The 21,707-nt window shown below is 41.2% G+C and overlaps 1 protein-coding gene across 3 annotated transcripts in view; it reads right to left on the reverse strand.

The window, feature by feature from the left end:
• Nucleotides 1-21,707, reverse strand: part of LOC144688593 (nuclear factor of activated T-cells, cytoplasmic 2-like) — a 174,374-nt gene that overhangs the window by 32,306 nt on the left and 120,361 nt on the right. For 2 of the 3 annotated variants that reach the window (XM_078555353.1, XM_078555351.1), the window contains exon 10: nt 243-286. The exons of the other annotated variant lie outside the window; for it this stretch is intronic. In XM_078555353.1, coding sequence (XP_078411479.1) covers nt 243-286 — 44 coding nt within the window. The remainder of the gene's footprint in view (nt 1-242; nt 287-21,707) is intronic. 3 annotated transcript variants of the gene reach the window in all.

The following is a 21,707-nucleotide window of genomic DNA, read 5'->3' on the forward strand; positions in this document are numbered from 1 at the left end:
TCTGTCTGGGTGCTATAGGCAGGGACTCCCTGAGTTAAAGCTGCAGCTTCCCTTCTTTTGCTCACGTAGGCTATTTTTGCATTCTTTAAAAAAATTTTCATACATAACTTACCCTGAATGTAATCTGGTCTCCATTCAATGCTCAAAATTAGTCTACAATACATCAAAAAAGTATATCCCACTTGCTTTGCCTTTGTAGGCTGTAGTTCAAAACTGTCAGGAATCAAATCTTCTCTACATACCTTATTAAAGTGTTCCAGCCTTTGGAAGAAGTCCCATGTAGTTTCTGTAAAAAAAACTCAGTTTCACTGGTGCAACTTAGTTTGGTAGGCCCTCAAATAAAAATGTAGTTGGTTTCTACAATACTACAATAACCTTCTTTACTAACGATCCTGACAATAATTTATCCATTAAGACAAGACTGGAATATCTAAGAAAAAACATTTTCCCAGCTAGCCCACCTAGGCCAATCAAAGAGCTGTTTCTTTAGATTCTATCCATGACAGTAATACTGCAACCTACGTAAAGCACACTGCAAGATCAATAATTAGAGCTATAAACTGGCCTCAATTGATTTACAATGCATGGACTGGACTGAACTGATTTAAGTGATTCAATTAGATTAACTTGGCTGGATTAAGTTCATTATTATGCATATAGTACTTTAACATTTAGATAGATAAATTGTTGGATTAGCAGGAAAAACAATTTCTGAATTGTAGTAGTAGGAAGACAATGCATAAGATTCAACACAACAAAAAACATTACAGAGATTGCAAAAACCAACAACAAATACAAAGGATAAATGACATGTTGTGTCTACTTTGACAGCATCATGTCTTGATCATAGGAACAGACGTAGACCATTCAGCCTTTCAATTCTGTTCCACCTTTCAATTAAATAATTTTTTTTTGTATGTGAACTCCATTCACACATCTTTGCTCCTTATCCCTTAAAAACCATCATCTCAGTCTTGGAAATTTCAATTGACCCAGCATTCACTGTCTTTTGGGAAAGAAAGTGCCGGGTTTCCACTACGCTTTGTCTGAAAAGTGCCCCTTGATATCGCTCCTATTTGACCTAGCTCTAATCTTAAGATTGTGCTCTATTGTTCTGGACTCCCTCACCAGAGGAAATAGCTTCCCTGTTATCTACCCTATTAAATTCCTTTTTCATTTAAAGATTTTGATTAGATCACTCTCATCCATATATTTCTAATATAATCCTGGGGTCTTCCTGACTCAATTAGATCACAGAGATAAAAACAAAAAACTACTGCGGATGCTGGAAATCCAAAACAAAAGAAGGGTCATGTGGACTCGAAACTAGAACTCTTTTCTTCTCCACCGATGCTGCCAGACCTGCTGAGTTTTTCCAGGTAATTCTGTTTTTGTTTTCAATTAGATCACTCTCAACCATATATTTCTAGTATAATTCTGGGGTGCAGTGCCTGAAACAGAATGCCATACTCCAGCTAGGTTCTTACCAAGGTTCTCTACAACTGGAGGATAATTTCTTCACTCTTGTATTCCAACCTTCTTGAGCTAACAACCAACATCACATTAATTTTTTAAAATTAATTTTTGTACCTGTGCATTCATTTTTAGTGATTTGTATACAGGGATATCCAAACCCTTTTGCTCCTCCACAGCTCCTAGTCACTACTATTTAAAAATTATTACGAATCAATTTTCTCAGATCAGATGATATTGTACCCCCCATCATTGAGTTTCATGCACCTGTTTGCCCATGCACCTAATCTATATCTCCCTGAGACTTATCTACACAGGTTGCAGCATATCCTAATCAGAGGTGGATTTTTGCTGAGTCGGGAAGACTCCACAGACCTTTAAAAATGGTGAGCGAGACACAGACAGAGGTCCTGCCCTCATTTCCAACAGCAGGGGAAAAGGGCAGAGCGTGATTCAAACAGGTTGGAAACCCAAACTCAGCAGGGCCATATAAATTTAGTGCTGGATTCAAAAAGACTCATTTTGGCTGTTCCAAGGGCTTTAACTTGCACCCTGGGGGTCATGAATTTATGGGGTAGTTATAGATACTTTTTAAGGGTGTATATGGTCTGTTTAAGTGTCAAGAAATCAAGTTTTTTAAATCCACTGCTCTTTAAAAACTTTGGAAAAGTTGGCTCAAGCTGTCAGTGAGAGTTCAAAAACACCATCTGCTAGATTTCTTTGATTTACAGGCTATTTGCTTTAAGTTAGAAAAAACATGACCACTTTGTTGACATTTCCTAAGAGCTGGTATTATGTCATTATGAATGCTTGGCTGAGTTTCAAAAGTTAATGAGAAGGGGTGAAGGATAGAGGGCCTAACAGCTTCCAAGACAACTCGGTCTTCTAACCATCCCACCTCGGCACTTGTCTGCTTCTGTGGCCACCTACAACCTGCTTCTGTGGTGGCGGGCACGACTCTATTCTGTCCCCATCTCTCTGGAGCAAAAATTGGATCTAACGGGGCCCTTTCAACCGAGGTGGGTCTGCAAAGTCAGGAAATTTCACCACCTTTGTGGTGAAAACCTGGCCCTCAGCCTCATCTAAAAATTGGGATACACACTATTAGTTCATTAGTCCATCATATGTTCCAATTATTCATTAAGTTTACAGCATTCAACCAGATGATATTATCTATAAGGTACTAAACAACGAACCAGGACTGGTTAGAGATCTTGTCAGAGTAACACACGAAAGAGAAGCTGAAAAGGATAAATTATACAGTTAAGCAAAATGTTAGGGTGCTAATGAAAATGGTGGATTTAGGCTAGAAGCCTTGAAATCAAAGTACATAATCTTAAGTACAAAGAACTAAATTAGCAAATTTTAATCAGAAAGTAAATCAGTGTTCAGAACCATAGTTTAACTTTGAAGAAGAGATAAGGATGGGTTAAAGGAAATGAAAGAACAAGAACATAACAAGAACATTAGAATGGGAAATTTCTAGGAATAATCAGGTTGGCAAACCAAAATATCTGAGTTGTAACTATAACACATAAAGGGGGTGATTTTTGCTGGCTTGTTTGGATGCCAAAAAGCTGACCACAATGGAGTCTTTAGCTGAAATGTTGGTTTACCTACATTTAGTGCAAGATATCATTTTGATAAAGGAGCTGACTAAGAATGCTCCCCCTCGGAAGATCACTAAGGGGCTGACTGCCACTCAAATTGCCTGCTAGCGCTAATCAATGAGGCAACACAACATTTTTATGGCTAGCTTTTGAACTAATGCTCTTTCCTAACAGCTGATTGGAAATCAACAAGTAATGGCTGAGGATTTCAAGTGCAACGTAAAGGCACAGTCACTAGCTGCTGGAGGTTTGAGGACAACATTTGAAATACATCAGAAAACTTTCAAGGACAGTTTGCCACACAGTTTATAAACACTCTGTCAATATTTAATCTGGAGATTATCTGAAGATTTCACCTAAAAAGGTTAAATGTTGTGCTACTCCACCTTACTGAACACATCATACATATTAGCAAGAGAAAGGGATTGCTTGGTCCATCTTGCTAGGGTTCCCCCTTCATCTGCAGGAGGAATGGGAGGAGGGCGTGAGGTCAGGCAGAATGCAACCAGATGCTGCAGGGGAGGGGGCCAGGAGGGTAAAGTAGATCCTTTCTCCCTTCAAGAACAGGACATCTCCCCTCCTCAGAACCTCCTGTGCCACATCTGAGAACCTGTTCACCCTCTCTCTCGGTACCTGAGCCATTCTGAAATATGCCGATGCATTTCAGCCAGCACACCCTACACTATATAAGAGGGTATGTGAAGCCTACATACATTGCTCCATGAAATTTGCTTCTGATTAGCAATTGAGTGCTACATCTTCAGATATTTGTTTTAGTACCTGCAGGCAAGCTAAAAGCATAGTAATCAGCAATTAGTCCCTAATTTGTGTGTTAAATCCAGACAGGTATGTCTTACTAGCACATCACCTATTTAGTGCCTGTTTTCACCCTTTTATCAATATAACTCCAAACCGTTCAATAGCTCAATGCAAAGTTAGGTACAAGGATCACAGAATGACAGAAATTCAAGATGGTATTTTTCTCTAGCTTTTGTGAAGGTAACTAGTAAGGCACAAAATTATCCGCTCCCCAATGAGTTAGTCCACTCAGTATCTGATCCATTCATAGCAGGAAAGTAATAGGTTTGATCCCTGATTTGTGCTAATTAATTTTAAGCATTAGATTTGTATTGTGCCAAAACATCTCGGAGTACACCACACAATGAAGAACTTTGAAGTGCAGTATCCACTATTTTTTTGGGCACACCTGTTCACTTGTCTTAGCATTGTTATAACTGGTTTCAGGATCACTTGATTTGGGAGAGGAAATCAGTCCAGATCTCACTCCTGATCATTATCCAGTGACCACTCCTGTAAATGTGCATTTGTAGATTATTAGAATTATCCTTATAACTCAAGCTTAACTCAAGAAACACTGTATAAAGAAAACACCTTAATAATGAGCACATGAACAAGATGCAAACAGAGATCACACCTGATCAAAGTCTTCATGAGAGGAAGGATGGGGCAGAAATGACAAATATAATTGGTTAAAATAATGCTCCTGGCCTTTTAAACAAACCAAAGGGAGCTAGTTAGATTTAATAATCAGAACTGAATTGAGGATAGACTATCATTTTGAAATTACAAGTGAAGGAAGTGTTTTTTGTGGATCTATTGATATCCATCCAATGATATCAAAGAAACTTCAGGAGGAAACAGTGAGAGTGCTGGCAAAAACATTATAGTAGCTCAGAGACGGTAGCAAAACAGCTGACATAACAACAGTGCTTTAAAAAAAGGTTAACCCGTAAAGACTAGGAAGATGTAGTTAAAATGATTTAAAAGTTTAAAAAGTGCTATAAATGGGAAATATTCCAGATGGAAACAAAAGACGAACATAGGGCCTGAGGAACAGTCATCCACTACTCCTAATTATCATTAATCATGATTGATTAGTAACATCAAATTGTGGGGAAAAGTTCTAAAAAGATCAGGAATGACAGAGATTGGCAAATGTCTTCTAATGTTGAAATATGGAAGGGCCTGTAAATTAGATGGTGTAATACTAGGAGCTAAATTAGCTAGTCCCTGAAAAAGGGTGCGATTGATTGCAATGCAAACAGCATGCCAACTTTGTGCTGCATGCTCATGTCAATGATTTCAACGTACTGTTAATTGGCTGGACGCCTGAGTGGGGGCAATAGTGCGAGTGACTAACACCATTTAAAGTTAGCCAGCACTGCTTAAAACTAGCCTGCGCCTCTTATAGGAGAGGAGTATTGTGGCTGGACCAGGTACTGGCAGTCATGCAGGAGTGATTGGGTCCTGGGAAACATTGAATAATAGCACAGTATGGGAAAGAGTGGACTCCAAGTTTTTGGACACTGCAGTGGAGGCCTTGGTGGAGGAGATGGAAAGTGAGAGAGATGGTCCATATCCGCAGTATGTTAGACGGCCCTCCAGACAATGTCCAGAAGACAGTGGAAGCAGATAGCCATGGAGATCAATGCCTAGAGTCAAGCCCAGAGGACCTGGTGCCTCAAGAAGTTCAATAGCTTCATACGAGGGATCAAGGTCAGTGAATGCATTTTCAAATGCATCACTAGCTTCAGTGTCTGCTGAATTCACCACACCCCCATCACCCACCTACCAATAATCTCAATCAATGAGGACTCATACCAATTATTCATTTGTTCCACTGCATTGCTGAAAACCTCACATCTGCACCCCACAGCTTGAACACACTGCCAGCTATTCAGCCATGATAGCCACATCAGCCAAACAGATCGCATGACACACATTGGTACAGTTTCTTCTTTCCTGCAGGACAAGGTGGTACACAACTAGAGGAGGCAGGCTTTAACCAGAGGAGGACAGAGACTTGTGCATAGCCTGAGCCTGGTGAAGGAGATGGTGCTGGTCATTATCAGGGTTCTCATTGCTGAGACTGAAACTATTGAAGCTGATGTTATCCTTATACCTAATCTTCTTTCTCACATCTCACCTCCCCATCATCCCACAGGTTCTTCTGACTCACAAGCTGCAAATGGTGTAAGCAGGCATCATTTATTCAGTCATAAAAACAAAAAACTACTGCGGATGCTGGAAATCCAAAGCAAAAACAGAATTACCTGGAAAAACTCAGCAGGTCTGGCAGCATCAGCGGAGAAGAAAAGAGTTGACATTTCGAGTCCTCATGACCCTTCAACAGAACTGTTAAAGGGTCATGAGGACTCGAAACATCAACTCTTTTCTTCTCCGCTGATGCTGCCAGACCTGCTGAGTTTTTCCAGGTAATTCTGTTATCTTTTACTCAGTCTCCTTCTCCTTAGCACATGCTTATTGTTGTACCTTTCTCCTTTCAGATACCCAAGTAGTGGAACCTGACCTGGTAGTAGAGGGGTAGCAAGAGAACATCAGTGATGATGATGATTTCACACTCAGCCACCAGCTCTGATGCTAGCGCTAAGTTTTCCACAGTGTCAGTATCTGATACACATGGACAACTGGCCAAGTAACTGCAGCAAGAGCAGAGGGCAAAGATATCACAGGTGCCAGCTCACCAGAGGCTGGGGGGTGTGGGGGGGTGGGGGGGGGGTGTGCGGAGCAAGGCTGCACACAAGTTACTACTGCAGAGGACTCAGGCGAGCACTTCAATGGGGCAACCTACAGAAAAATGCGGATAAGTATACTAAACAAAATGCTTGGTGTACTGAGGGGCCTCCAGAAAATCTGTGACTGGTGTCAAGGAGCATGAAGGAGTCCAGCACATTGGAACAGGGCTTTGTACAGAGCTCGAAGTCCATCTATTTCAATGTGGTATCGGCCAGCTCCATCAGCATTCTTCTGGGCCCAACCCTAATGCAGCATCTGATAGCCCATGTCTCAGCTTCCATCTCAGCACAAGCATCTTCCAGCAGAAGTAACAATGTGGCAGTGGAAGCTCAGACTAAAGTCATGCAGGGTCAGTTTGCTGCCATGCAAGTTCAGACTGCTGCCAGCATAGCTGTGGATCACCGTGTGCAAAGGAGCTTGCAGTGCATCAGTCCAGCAACAGATTACTAGGATTGCTGAGGCACCACCTCAGCAGTGGCTCTGTGAACCTGCTGTCCTCACTCAGCAAGACATCAAGCTTCTTCCCACCACTGCCATTCTGCCAGGGTCCTTGCCGTTGCCTGTCAGCTCTGCAATGCAGACTTCTCCTGCCCATGATGAGACATAGACCAAGAGCTGCTTGATGGTGTCTCCAAGGCCATCTACAGGTATCCTCCACTGAACATCAGCAGCTTTTCACCAGCCATGCTACAGCCACTTGGGCAGCACAGGGTAGGAGCACTAGGATAGACAAAGCACATGGAAGACAGGCACCAAGGGAATGCACAATGGTGATTAATTGACTTCTGTATACAATATCGAATGATTTCGTCAATCAATTTGGTGTGGAATGTTTGTGTTGTGGTGGTTTTTGGCATTGTGGCCAAGTGGACACTGTGACAAAAGAAATGTAAGGTGTTGGACTGTTGGTGAATGGGGAATTGGGGTTGTGGTTACTGGTATCACAGCCAAATATATTCTTCACAGACAACTTGAGCAGAAAAAGGCCGTCAGGGTTACCTCCTTTTTTCTCCTCCTCATGCTGCTGCTCCTGAGTTGCTCAATATGTAACTGCTGGTAAGGGTTGTACAGCATGAAACAAATTAGAATGAATCTTGACATGCATTCAGCCATGTACTGCACGGCTTCTCCAGAGTGATCCAGGCAGCACCCCAATAGTCTGCTCTACATGTTTCGTGGCAACATGGCTTTCATTGTATGAATATTGCACACATGTGGGTTGCAGAACAGAACCATGAGCCATGTCACAGCAGATAGCCCTCGTCATTCAGTGGTCACATTTTGTATAACTATGGTGGCTGAAATGTAGCTGGCACAGTGAGAAGCTGCAGAATGAAGGAATCAGGGCTGCTGCTGAGATACTGGGCATTGACCTTCATGATTCTCTACCTATGATGACACATCAATTGGATATTGAGGAATTGAAATTCCTTTTGGTTTCAGTATGGTCTATAGTTGACATGCTGCACCTACAAAGCGATGTGCATTAAATGGCATCTTGCAATCAAAAGTTTGCTTCACCTGCTTCGCTACAGAAAGAAACCAGATTCATAAAGGTTTATCGCTAGCCACCTTCTGAGCCATTGGCAATGTGGTCCTTCCCCTTCCTCAAGGTTTCAGATGTGGCTGCAGCAAACGGCAGATTTAAGTGAGGACATCCTTATTGAAGTGCAGACATCTGTCACAGTGTCTTTTGCTGAGGCACAGGTAGAAGAGTTGCTCCCTGAACACCCTGGGCAGATGTCGCTTTCTGCTAAGAACCCTTTGCCCCCTCCTCCTTCTTCCAGCAGCTTGTCCTGCTCTGCGTGATCTCTTTCCTTCTTCCAGTCATGCTTTTTGTTAAGGAGAACGACTACTACTGCATCCATGTCTGTAAGTAACCGATTTGTGCAGAAGCCTTGGAGTCAGCCAAAACTCTTGAGCACCTGCCACAGCACCCCCTGTATACTGTTGCAACTTTATACAACTATAGAAAGCAGCAAACACTTGTAGATTTAAAGCAATGGCCAGAAGAAATCAGTGATCAGCTAATCTGGAAGCAGTCAGTGATCCTTTTAAACAGTGCTGGTGGGGCATCCTTCCTGCTGCATGAATGAAGATTCAGCTGTGCAAGGTTAAGAAGGGGCTGGAGCAATGAGCTCCAATTGGTTGGTGTCAAATTAGCACTAATATGGCATCCAAAAGTGTGCGTGCTGCAGATGTCATTTTGGTCCTATAACAGCACCCAAAGCGCCCACCAGTCTGGATCCCAATTTTGCACCTGAGTTTAAAATCTACAATGGCAACCCTTACAAAAAGTGAAACATGTCAAGAAATTGGGAATGAAAAGTAACGCAACATCAAACCTTATTGGTAGTGTAATGTTGCAGTCAAGGTGGCAAATGAAATCGTCGGGTGCATCATAAGTGCTTAAGGAGAAATGTCTAAGGGAACAATGCTTACAATGTCTTAATTGAAAATAACCAATACAACAACAAAAAACTAATGACAAAATGTTTAAGGTTTTGCAGAACTTTGAAAGATATTGCCTGCAATCTTGCTCCTCTAACTTAAAAAAAATATAATTGCTCTGGAAAGAATGTAATGACAGACAAGTAAAAAAGATTTCCAGCTATAGATTTTTTTGGCAACACAAATGTATCGAAAGCACCAAGATTAGGGCAAACACCAAATTGAGATAAGGTGGATAAAATGATGTTGAATAATGAGAGCAACTTGTAGAGTAGAAATAGAAATGAATATGTTCTTTGTACAGGAGATACTGCATAAAACAAGATCACAACATTTGGTTAAAAAAATGGCCAAATGAAGGCATCTTCTATAGTTGATGGTACAAATATGGAATAAGCTACCCCTAATGCAATGACACTTATTTAAAAGGCATTTCTGTAACAAGATCAATTTTACAGTTATGAGTGAGACCTAAGAAATGGAAGGGGAATTTACAATAAAGATTTCAATAGAATTCACGTTAAAATGAGTTCAAATCACAGAATTGTTTGCACATGACAAGTAAATCAATTGTCTTGATTATGTGCAATTGAGTTGCATTTTCAAAATGGATTTTATATTCTCTTTATTTTTATTCTTATACAATTAAATGCAGCTGAAAACATGAACAGGAAAGTCAGGAGTGTGATGGAATACTCTTCACTTGCCTGGATGAGTGCAGCAGTGTGTACTATCTCGCCAAAGCTCCTTAGACAGAACCTTCCAAACCCATGACCTCTACCACCTAGAAAGACAAGGGCAGCAGATGCATGGGAACGCCACCGCCTGTAAGTTTCCCTCCAAGCCACTCACCATCCTGACTTGGAATTATATCATCATTCCTTCGCTGCCCTGGAACTCCCTCCCAACAGCACTGTGGGTATACCTATACCACTTGGACTGCAGCGGTTCACAAAGACAGCTTACCACTTTCTTCTCGAGGGTAGTTAGTGATGGACAATAAATGTTGGTCTAGCCAGTGATGCCCCCAACCCGTGAAAGAAAAAATAATAATTTGGAATCACTTTTGATTGAGAAGTATCCATGACGCTGCTTTTTTGCCAATAGTCCAGGATACAACAATCTTTCACCAGGATATTTTTGACTGAATTCCATTCAGGGATGATATTTAATAAAAGATCAATATAACATACTGCTGTGTTTGGATTTTTCTGTCCCAGAGATAATTGAACTACAAAGACACAAATATCTAAAGAGCTTCAAAATTTGTTGGCAATACTGCTGCCTTACATGAATGGTTATTTTGTTGGTTGCATTTTTCCTTGTGATTCAAATGAAAGTAAAAGGAACAATATAATAATTCATCTCAATTGACTTTGGTTCATAGGGATCATTAGCCATTTACATTTCGATAAATGGAACTCAATTAAATGGCTTCTACTTTTTTGTTTTACTCATTGATAGGATGTGGCTAGCACCAGCAAGGCCAGCATTTATTGTCCAGCCCATTCTTAATTGCCCTTGAGAAGCTGGAGTTTCTTTTTTGAACTACTCCGCTGCAGTCCATATAGTGTTGCTACATCTATAGTGCTGTTAGGGAGGGAGTTCCAAGGTGTTGACCAAGAAACAATGAAGGAATAGCGATATATTTCCAAGTCAGGATGGTGTGGAACTTGGAGCAGGACTTGCTGGTGGTATCATTCCCATGTGCCTGCTATCCTTTTCCTTCTAGGTGCTAGATGTCAAGGGCTTGGGAGGTACTGTTGCAGAAGCCTTGGCCAGTTGCTGCAGTGCATCTTGTAGGTGTAACAACACACTGCAGCCATAGTATGCTGGTGTGGAGGAAATTAATAGTTATAGTGGTGGATGGGGTGCCAATCAAGCGGGCTGCTTTGTCCTGGATGGTGTCGAATGTTTTGAGTGTTGTTGGAGCTGCACCCATCCAAGCAAGTGGACAGTATTCCATCATACTCCTGACTTGTGCTTTATGTGGTGGAAAAGCTTCGGGGAGTCAAGAGGTGAGTCACTTGTCACAGAATTCCCAGCCTCTGACCTGATCTTGTAGCCACAGTATTTATATGGCTGGTCCAGTTCAGTTTCTGGTCAATGGTAACCCCGAGATGTTGATGGTGGGGAATTCAGCAATGTTAATGCTGTTGAATGCCATGGGGAGGTGGTGAGATTCTCTCATGTTGGAGATTGTCCTTGGCTGGCACTTGCATGAGAGGAATGTTGCTTACCATTTATCAACCCAAGACTGAATGTTTTCAGGGTCTTGCTGCCAAATGGAACCAAAAACTCTGCAATCATCGATGCAAATCCCCACTACTGAACTTATGATGTCAACTACCCACAAAACACAAGCCAGGCGTGTGACAGAATAGTGCCCACTTTCCTGATGGCAACTCACCCAGGCCAATGTAGGAAAAAGTTCAATAACTTATCAAAGCTAAGTAAGATATTCAAAGGAACAGGGGTAAGTCTTTTAAACTCTCGAGCCTGTTCTGATTCAGTGAGATCATGGCCAACCTATGACCTAACTCCATATACCCACCTTTGGCCCGTTTCCCTTAATACCATTCATTAACAAAAAAAAAAAAAAATCAGTCTCAGTTTTAAATTTAATAATTGATCTAGCAGAAAATGCCATTTCCAGAAGTGAGTTCTGACATTCTACCACTTTTTGCATGGAGGAGGGTTCCCTAATTTTATGCCTGAAAGGCCTGGCTCTAATTTGCAGACTCAACCGCCTAGCCCTAGACTACCTAACCAGCAAAATGGTTTCTCTCTCTTTCTACCCTAAACAGCTCCCAAAACACATTGAAATTTATGCAGGTAAATTGCTAACATGCAGCACAAATTTAGCACCTTTACACATTCGCCTCTTGGACATCACTTCTGTGATTATTTTTTATTCATTGGTGGGATGTGGGCTTGGCTGGTTGGGTTAGCATTTATTGCCCATCCCTAGTTACCCTTGAGAAAGTGATGATGAGCTGCCACAAAAATACCAGCTGCAGGAACAGGTCAGAAGCTGGATATACTGTGGTGTGTGACTCCCTAAAGCTTTTTCACCATCTACAAGGCACAAGTCAGGAATTTGATGGAATATTCTCCATTTGCTTGGCTCGGTGCAGCTCCAACAACTTTACATCTCCTTAGGGATGGGCAATAAATGCTGGCCTTAGCAGTGATGCCCACATCCCATGATTAAATATATAAAAAAGGTTATCTTGCCATTGTTACAGTGCCGTATCTGTGGCAGATGCTGAAGCCGACACCATCTTCCCACTGCCAGTCAGGTGCTAAAGCCCCTGTTATTTCTCCATGGCAGCCTTCTGTACCATTACAGACACATCCCTTTTCATCCCTTTCCAATATGTCCTGCATCCCAGGAAGATGTGTTCAATCATTCTGACCTTATGCTCTTTTTTCCTGAAGATCCAACAGAGCAGCAGAAGATAATTAAACTGGAGAAGGAAGAGCAGCTCGGGTAGGACGAAGAAAAAGGCCTTTATTTTTATTCTTTCTTCGGATATGAGTGTCGCTGCAAAGCCAGCATTTATACCCCATCCCTAAGCAACCACCTTTCTGAAGATCGGGTGGAAATGATGATGGGTAGAAAGCAACACAGCATCCACTAAAATGCCAAGCCCTTTCACCTTAACACCTGCATCACTCAGCTCACCTTTTCCTGGCACCAGTGGTGGAGGGAACCAGTCATAGACATGGAAGCTCACTGGGTGACACACAAAGCATGGGGGACCTGAAAAAATGGCAAGTGAGGGAAAATGTGGCATCTTCTCTACAAAGGCTGAGTAGAAGGTGCTTAAGGACATCAGAGTTCTTGACCCAGCTTCAACGGTGCCTTAATTTTTTTAAATTCATTCATGGAATGTGGGTGTCACTGGTAAGGCCAGCATTTGTCACGTCCCTCATTGCCCTTGAACTGAGTGGCTTCTTCAGCCATTTCAGAGGGCAGTTAAGAGTCAACCACATTGTGTGAGCCTGGAGTCACATGTAAGCTAGACTGGGTAAAGATGGCAGGTTTCCTTCCCCAAAGGACATTAGTGAACCAGATGGGTTTTTACGACAATAATTTCATGGTCACCATTACTGAGACTAGCTTTATATTCCCTATTTTATTAGTTGAATTTAAATTCCACCAGCTGCCATGGTGGGTTTTAAACCCCTGTCCTCAGAGCATTAGCTTTGGCCTCTGGATTACTAGCCCAGTGACAGTACCACTACACCACCATCTCCCCCAAAGATGCTCTGATTTGCAGCAAAGCCATGGAGGTAATGTCTGTTCTGCAGGGTCTAGAACAGCAAGTAACAGTTGCATTCACAGGTCTGAAGTAGATTCCCAGGTTAAAAGGGAACCAGGAACAACTTGGGACCTCCCGCCTCCATGGAAATAATGACAGAAGCTGTGGCGGCAGTGTGGTACATATTAGACAGCACCTGTAATCTTGCCTTGTCTAAGTAAGTGACTCAGGGCTTTCAGGGTTTGGTAGCTGCCATCATACCAGCCATCCAGCCGATGATTGGGGCCCCAGAATTAGGGCAATGGTTGCTGTTCAAATGCCTGATGATACCATAATAAAGCAGCTCATGCTAGAACTCTATCCTTTTCCCTCAGAACAGCATGTTGTGTTCAATTGTTCGGTGGTTGATTGTGTGCGTCTGTTGACTGCTCACTGTGCTGTGTGCTGTTACAAGTGGGTGGGGTTACAGAGAAACATAAAGCAAGCAGTAAGTACGAGAAAGCAAATATTTTAGAAGCATGGAAATAAAGCTCCTGTTCATACATAGAAACTGGTTTGTCATCTCTGCATAACTCGGAGAGGCACAAAAACACACTACAGCATGCCAGTAGGATCTAGCAGGCGAAGCCTGGCTGCCCAACTCACTTCAAAGACACAGCAGTAGTTCCAAGCCAGGAATTAGCTGTCAGGAGTTCACAGCACCTCAGTACCATGACTGTGCAGTCCTGCCTTCTTCATCCATGGGCCTAGAGAGTGAGTGTCACCAGGCACATTAATCATGAACATCCCAGCTGTGTCTCACTTGACATCCACAAGGGCACACCTTTCATTAGAAGTAACTGGGTAGTGATTAGAAGTGGGAATCCTGGATGGTTTTCCTTCTGTTTGTTCCAAGGGCATTGTGTCTAATCATAGTGCCCCCACTGCCCCCAACCTCAGTGATCTGGCTGGTATCAGGTAACTCAACAGTGGTCAGAAATCAAACTATAAACTTTATGGTTTTTATAGCCAAGTAACAGACCACTTGGTGCATCTACAACGGAGTCATGGAGGAGCATGGAGCATTTTTTTAAAACTGGTTTTGCTGAATATATTTAAATACTTATTCACAGGTTGGATTTCTATTAGAAAAGGTAGCCAAGATTTAAATGCATGTGCTATTACAATAAAACAGTGAGATTTAGCTTCTCCTGTACACAAGCAATACCACCAAGTTCTATCAGATTGTAAAACTCCAGGGTCTACATAGTTAGCTTTACCACAAAAGCTTTAGTGGAATCATAATGAGCTGTATAAAGTTCTTTGAACAGTGCCCAGATAGAATATCACTTTGATCGTTAATCCAAGGAGAGATGAAAAATGGCACTTTTAGCATCAATCTGCGATTAATAATTATGCACAGAATATGTAAAAATATTCCAATTGCCTTTTGAAAACTTCCAGAGAAAATAATGACTTTATCAGATTAGTGCTTATAGGGATGCAGTGTTTACTCCGAAGAACTATACAACTGTATTTCAAAAGCGCTCCATGGGATGAAGTTATAAGGATCTGGATAAGGAGTCCATTGAATTTTCTTTTCCGAAAAACACGTGCAAAGATATAATCTCTTATCTTTAAAACTGTCTTTCAGAAATGATGCAGTCTGAGCTGAGCTGAAGGAGTTTCTGTTTTGTATGGCTCTAAGTACTTGAGGCTTGATTTCCCCCATGACAGTTAGCGCTATTGATTTTGTACCTATTCTGGGGATCTTCCCCTGCTGTGGATGCAAAACGAGGATTGAAGACAACAGCATCTCCCCACTCCCTTCTCCTCCCCATCCCATTCGTTACAACGGCATTTACAATGCCTGCAGTTATTCTGAGGAAACGCTGGGAAAATTCAGAATGTTTTATGATGAGCTCTTTAATGCTCTCTCAAAATGCCACAAAACCCAACAGTACAGACAAGATAGTAGCTACAAAACATATAGAAAATGTAAAAAAAAAGTTAATTCTATAACAGATTCCTGATACTGGCAAGACAAGAAATCAGAAAATCAATTGCGTTTGACCTCATATTGAAGATTAGATAAAAGAAAAATAGGACAATGCAACCTCAAAAAAGTATTTTGTGAGCAATCTTCCCGTCCAGATCAAGTACAAAATGGCAGCTGTCGCAAAATTAAAGATTCTCTTTCAGCATTGCGAATTTATTTGCATGTCACTGGAATTGGGGAAGGATTTACGCTAAGTAAAATGGAAGGGATATTTTCTTCATAACACTAACTCAATACATCTAATGTTGTTTTTAATGCCAAAAATAGAACCAGTAACCAATTTGAGATGAAAAGGCTTAACTATGCAACTTCTGAACAGATAAAAGCCTATTGCAGATCAGACAGCTTCAAATTGGTCTTAAAGTCATTTTTGAACTAAGGTTAGGAAGTCAGATACATATTGCAATTACTTTCTACCCATACATGAATTAAAAAACAGCTACAAAAGCAGTAAGCAGTTAAGCCTCTGGACAATCTATGGGGACATAGCAATTACCATTTTGCACGAAATATAAACTCGCCGTCTGACTCAAGATGCCCATGTAGTGTGTAAAACCACCTGAGGCAGAAGCTCCAACTTAGTATTGTTGAGAGGAGAGCATGAATCCAGAAAAGCTCTGGATCTACACTCAATACAACCTTCGGATCCATGTGCCTAATGCAATATTAGGCTGTAATTATTCTCCCAGTTTTCTTTCTTCCTCTCCATTAGGGCTACAATTCCTGGAGTGAGGAAGGGCACGTACACAGTGGATTTTCTGTGAGAGGACAGGAGTTTGGGGGTAGAACCTGAATCAGCTGGGCTTCTGCTCCATTCTAAATTCCAATCTGAGCTGGGGGAAGCAGTCTGGTGAGTTTTCTCTCCTCTCCTCCTACATCTGGCAGAGACTTTGAGGGCAAGTCCCAGGCCACCCAAAGAAATCTAGCCTGTATGTCATGTAGGTCCAACAAGACATTTGCCTCTTGAGAGCTGATGTGGATGCTATGCTGGGCCTTAAAGGCATCAAGCCTGCCTTAAAGAAAGGCAAATGATCCCAGATAGACTCTGTTGTGCCTTTACAGACGTGAATCATCCACCTTGTTTCCTCTTCCCTCGTACGAGACCCCCTGGCGACCAGCTCCCTGCCATTTTCCTTCAAACAGGTGAGTGTCCAAGGGCCACTGGGTCTTCACCTGCTGCAGTGCACCCTCTTCTTGTGGACCGTATAACATCAAAACAGCCCAGAACTGAAATTTAGGCCAGCGAATTCATTTCAAACTTGCTTGGCCACCTGTCTGCACCCCTTTGTTCTAGGTGAAAATTGACCACTAATTTCAATGCAGGTTTCCATGCTTTACTTTTCTCACCCTGTTGTAGATTTGTTCTGATAAAGCACAGTAACCCCAAGATAAAGCAGTGCTTGGGAACCCACCAAAATCTGAACCATACTAAGGGGAGCGTTGTAAGTAAGGTCAATCAATTTGATGACTGAATTTCATGGAGCAGAAATACTGCAACCACGTTAAAAGTTGCAGCAGCCATTTAGCTGAAGTCATGTAAATGAATAACTTTTGGTTTTGTTATAGGCTAAGCTTTCTAGGGACTAAGGTAAAAGACTGAGCTGTCGCTGATAGTGAGTTTTAGCTCAGTACAAACTGAGATCAAAGAACTTAATTATTAACAGAAAGTCATTCATCTTTATATAACAGGAAAAAATAATCTTACGAAGAGATATGAGGTGAAATTCAACTTTGACAACCAAATAAACCAAGGCTGTAGTTTATAAGGTTAACTGTAACAATAACTGAATTACATTGTTTTAAAAACACATTAACACTACAGAATGAGGCTAATACTAATTCTTTTAACTGCAGTACAGTGTGAAAGCTTTTAACTCCTAATTTGCAGCCACGTACGTCTCAAGTGTACAATACAGAGATTGTTCTCTAATACAGAAATGGGTTCTCTGATGTGTGCGAGAAGCTGAGAGTCACTTCTGTACATGATCAGAGTCACTTAAGCTTTATAAATCATTTATTCATGTACAAATTATTTTTAAAGAAAGAATTATGGAGAATTATTTGTAAGGTATTTAACTAAAAATTATTGGAAAAAAGGAACCATTTCCCCTGATGCACATTAGTGAGTTGGACACTCAGACAGTGTTTTGTTACAGCTGCTTTATTACCAAGTACATTCATGTTTTAAACATGAGGGCACAATGCATGAACATAAAATTGGTACAGATTGGTTGTGAGTGTTTAACGCTGCATCAATCAATTCCTGGCAAATGTGATTTTCCAATAACTTCCCCAATTTCACATCAGTTACAGGGTCCATCGGTGACCCCTGCACACTGTGATAATTAAGATGTGCAAGCTCCAGCAAATACTAGGGTAGTCAATGTAATAGTAGGCTGATGGAGATGAAGTACAGATATCCAAACAATGGAAAATGTTTTGTGGTTAATAGATACCAGGGGCTGATTAAGGAGTTACAAAAGGGGCAAGTTATATCAGGTTCAGCTGAGAATGCTTTGAAATCACCCTCAGTGGAAAGAATGTGGGATTTATAAAACCTTAAAATACAGTTTATGAGTTATCACAACTTCTTCCCCCTCAATTCCCTTCCTTTACTTTCTTCTCACAGGTTATTAATTCATCTGTAAATGTTAATTCTTGAGTGAATACATGCAGCCACATGTAGATAGCAGTAGTGAAGAAACTGCGGCTGGGATATTAGTCATTGCCCAAAATGTGTTAAGCTTATGCTGACAATATTAATGGTTTAATTTTTTTTTAAATGGATAAAAATGTTGATAAATGTATTTTATTTCTATGTGAAGGTAAAATGATATAACATCTGAAATCTACACCTAGAAGCAGCAAACTCAGTTGAGATGAACAGCAGATAAAAACAAAAAACTGCGGATGCTGGAAATCCAAAACAAAAACAGAAACAGAAATACCTGGAAAAACTCAGCAGGTATGGCAGCATCGGCGGAGAAGAGCACAGTTGACGTTTTGAGTCCTCATGACCCTTCAACAGAACTAAGTAAAAATAGGAAAGGGGTGAAATATAAGCTGGTTTAAGGGGTGGGGGGTGGGGGTTGTTGGGACAAGCAGCCAGTGATAGGAGGAGATAACCAAAAGATGTCACAGACAAAGGAACAAAGAGGTGTTGAAGGTGGTGATATTATCTAAAGGAATGTGCTAATTAAGAGCGGAGAGCAGGACAAGCAAGGTACAGATAGCTCTAGTGGGGGTGGGGTGAAATAAGACTAAAAGGGCATAAAAGGTATAGATAAACGATGGGTGGAAATACATTTAAAAATAATGGAAATAGGTGGGAAAACAACGCAAACTGGAGGAACAGCACCTCATCTTTCGACTAGGCACTTTACAGCCTTCCGGACTGAATATTGAGTTCAACAATTTTAGATCTTGAACTCTCTCCTCCATCCCCATCCCCTTTCCGTTTCTTCCCCCTCCTTTTTGTTTTTTCCAATAATTTATATGGATTTTTCTTTTCCCACCTATTTCCATTATTTTTAAATGTATTTCCACCCACCGTTTATCTATACCTTTTATGCCCTTTTAGTCTAATTTCACCCCACCCCCACTAGAGCTATCTGTACCTTACTTATCCTGCTCTCCACTCTTAATTAGCACATTCCTTTAGATAATATCACTACCTTCAACACTTCTTTGTTCTTTTGTCTGTGACATCTTTTGGTTATCTCTTCCTATCACTGGCTGCTTGTCCCAACAACGCCGCCCCCCCTCCCCTTAAACCAGCTTATATTTTACCCATTTCATATTTTTACTTAGTTCTGTTGAAGGGTCATGAGGACTCGAAACGTCAACTGTGCTCTTCTCCGCCGATGCTGCCAGACCTGCTGAGTTTTTCCAGGTATTTCTGTTTCTGTTTTTGTTTTGAGATGAACAGCATATTGGATAAAAGCAAAATACTGCAGATGCTGGAAATCTGAAACAAAAACAAAAATTGCTGGAAAAACTCAACAGATCTGACAGCATCTGTGGAGAGAAAGACAGAGTTAACTTTTTGAGTCCAGGTGACTCTTCTTCAGAACATATTGGATATTGGATAGCATATTGGATAGCCTGCCACCATGCCATGTGATATCCATCACCACTCAATTCCAATCTACCTGATTGTGATAAAAACAGAAAATGCTGGAAAAACTCAGCAGGTCTGACAGCATCTGTGAAGAGAGAAACAGAGTTGATTTTTCAAGTCCGTAAACGTCAACTCTGTTTCTCTCTCCACAGATGCTGTCAGACCTGCTGAGTTTTTCCAGCGTTTTCTGTTTTTGTTTCAGATTTCCAGCATCTGCAGTATTTTTCTTTAATTGATAGTGATAATTGGAATGAGCATTCAGAAGGATCAACATTATTTAATGCTGATGGTCCGAATTCAAATACAAAGTTCAAGACAAAGCAGAATGCACTAGTGTATTTTTGGGCTACAGGAAACCAGTGCACATCCCTCTGATTTAGTGACCATTTAGAGGTAATTTTATGTTGTGGGCTACTGAGAACTAGACTGATGCTCCCCAAACTAATTTCATAAAGCACCCTTGCTGCAGTAGAAAAAGATTTCTATCCAGTCAGTCTGGGCTGGAGTTCAATTCCCAGAAATAAAAGATCATTGTGTCTGACCCATTGCGCTACCCAATCCCCAAGAACTGTCAACACCAGGCTGCCAGCGAATGGACACATTCCATCACTAACAAAATAAGGATCATTTAGTCATCAGAAATGTATAATCATGAACAGAGTATTGTGTACCTGCAGGAAGAACATTAATAAACTATAAAGTGTTCTAAGGATGTGCATGAATTATTTGATCTATTCAATAGTTTTGTCCAAATATTGCTTTGGATTTAATGCTCATTGTTATCATTAAGTCTTAATTGTCCAAACTCAAAAATATGTGCTAATTTCACATATTTATCTCCATGCCTACATGGAAATCTAAATTAAGTTCCAAAACATTGCATCTAGAATTATTTTTTTATTTAATTCATCAGGATTGTTTTTTCTTTTCAAAGGTGTTTATTTTCCCTCATTATAATGGCAGCAGTGACCTCCCTGAAACATCCTCTTTGAAACATGGAACAAGCACAGGAGGAGGCCATTTGGCCTATCGTCTCTGTGTCTGCCAAAAAAGAGCTGTCCCATCTAATCTCACTTTCCAGTTTCTGGCCTGTGGCTCTGTGGGCTATGGCAGTTCAAATGCATATCAAAGTATTTTTTAAACGCAAAGAGTTTCTGTCTCTGTAACCCTTTCAGACAGTGAATTCCAGATCTCAACCACCTTCTGGGTGAAAAGAAAATTCTCCTCAACTCCTCTTTAATCCTCTTGTGTATTGAAATGTCATAGGAGGAAGAGGGGTTAATAAAGAAAAAGAAAAATGAATGAAAGCCTATCATTAGTAACATTAGAAAGTACATAACTAGAAAAAACTATGCAGTCCCATCAGGCCAGATACAAAAACAAAATGGGTTTCAAAGTTGAACAATGCATCTATTTTGCAATGAAACAACAGCTATCTAAATTGACGTCACTCTCACCATCTAATTCCATTGACAATCATAGTCGTAAGTTTCAAGTTTTAATGCAACAGATGGTGGCCTTTCATCTCATAAGACGATAGTTTGCACCATGGTGGTGAGTTCTGTGTTAAGCATCGCCTGATGTCGGTAAGGGGCCCCACTCTGGCATGGCAGCCTCTGCCACATTTGCTGCAAAGGAAGACACTGAACTGAGGAGGTGCAGGATTTGTTGGCCTCTGTTTTCTCTGGGCCCTCTTCTCTGTCATATGAGCTTTTCATTTCTGCTCAACTCTTCCAATGCCCTTCCAAACATTCAGCCTCCAGAGGTCACAGCTGCCAGCCATTGTCTCCCAGTTATCATTGTCAATGTCCACCATCTTCATATTCCCTCGCAGGTATCCTTGCAGCAGAGGTATGGACACCTGGGGGGACATGATCCAGTGGTCAATTCACCATACAGAAGGTCTTTGGGTTTACGGTGTCATCCTTCCAATGAACATGGCTGAGCCAACGCAGATGTCATTTACTTAGCAATGATTGTATGCTGATGGAATTAACACATTCCAGGACCTCAGAGTTGGTGACTTTGTCCTGCTAAGAGATGTTAAGGATATGTCTGAGACAGCAAAAAGTGAAACTGTTCAGTCTTTTTTCCTGCCTAGGATATATTGTCTAGGTCTCACCACTGTTGGTTATGGCAGAACGCTAAGAATGCAGGCTTGGTAGATTCGCAATTTGGTGTTCACAGTC

The sequence above is a fragment of the Cetorhinus maximus genome, chromosome 13 (assembly GCF_964194155.1).
Source record: "Cetorhinus maximus chromosome 13, sCetMax3.hap1.1, whole genome shotgun sequence".
Lineage (NCBI taxonomy): Eukaryota > Metazoa > Chordata > Chondrichthyes > Lamniformes > Cetorhinidae > Cetorhinus > Cetorhinus maximus.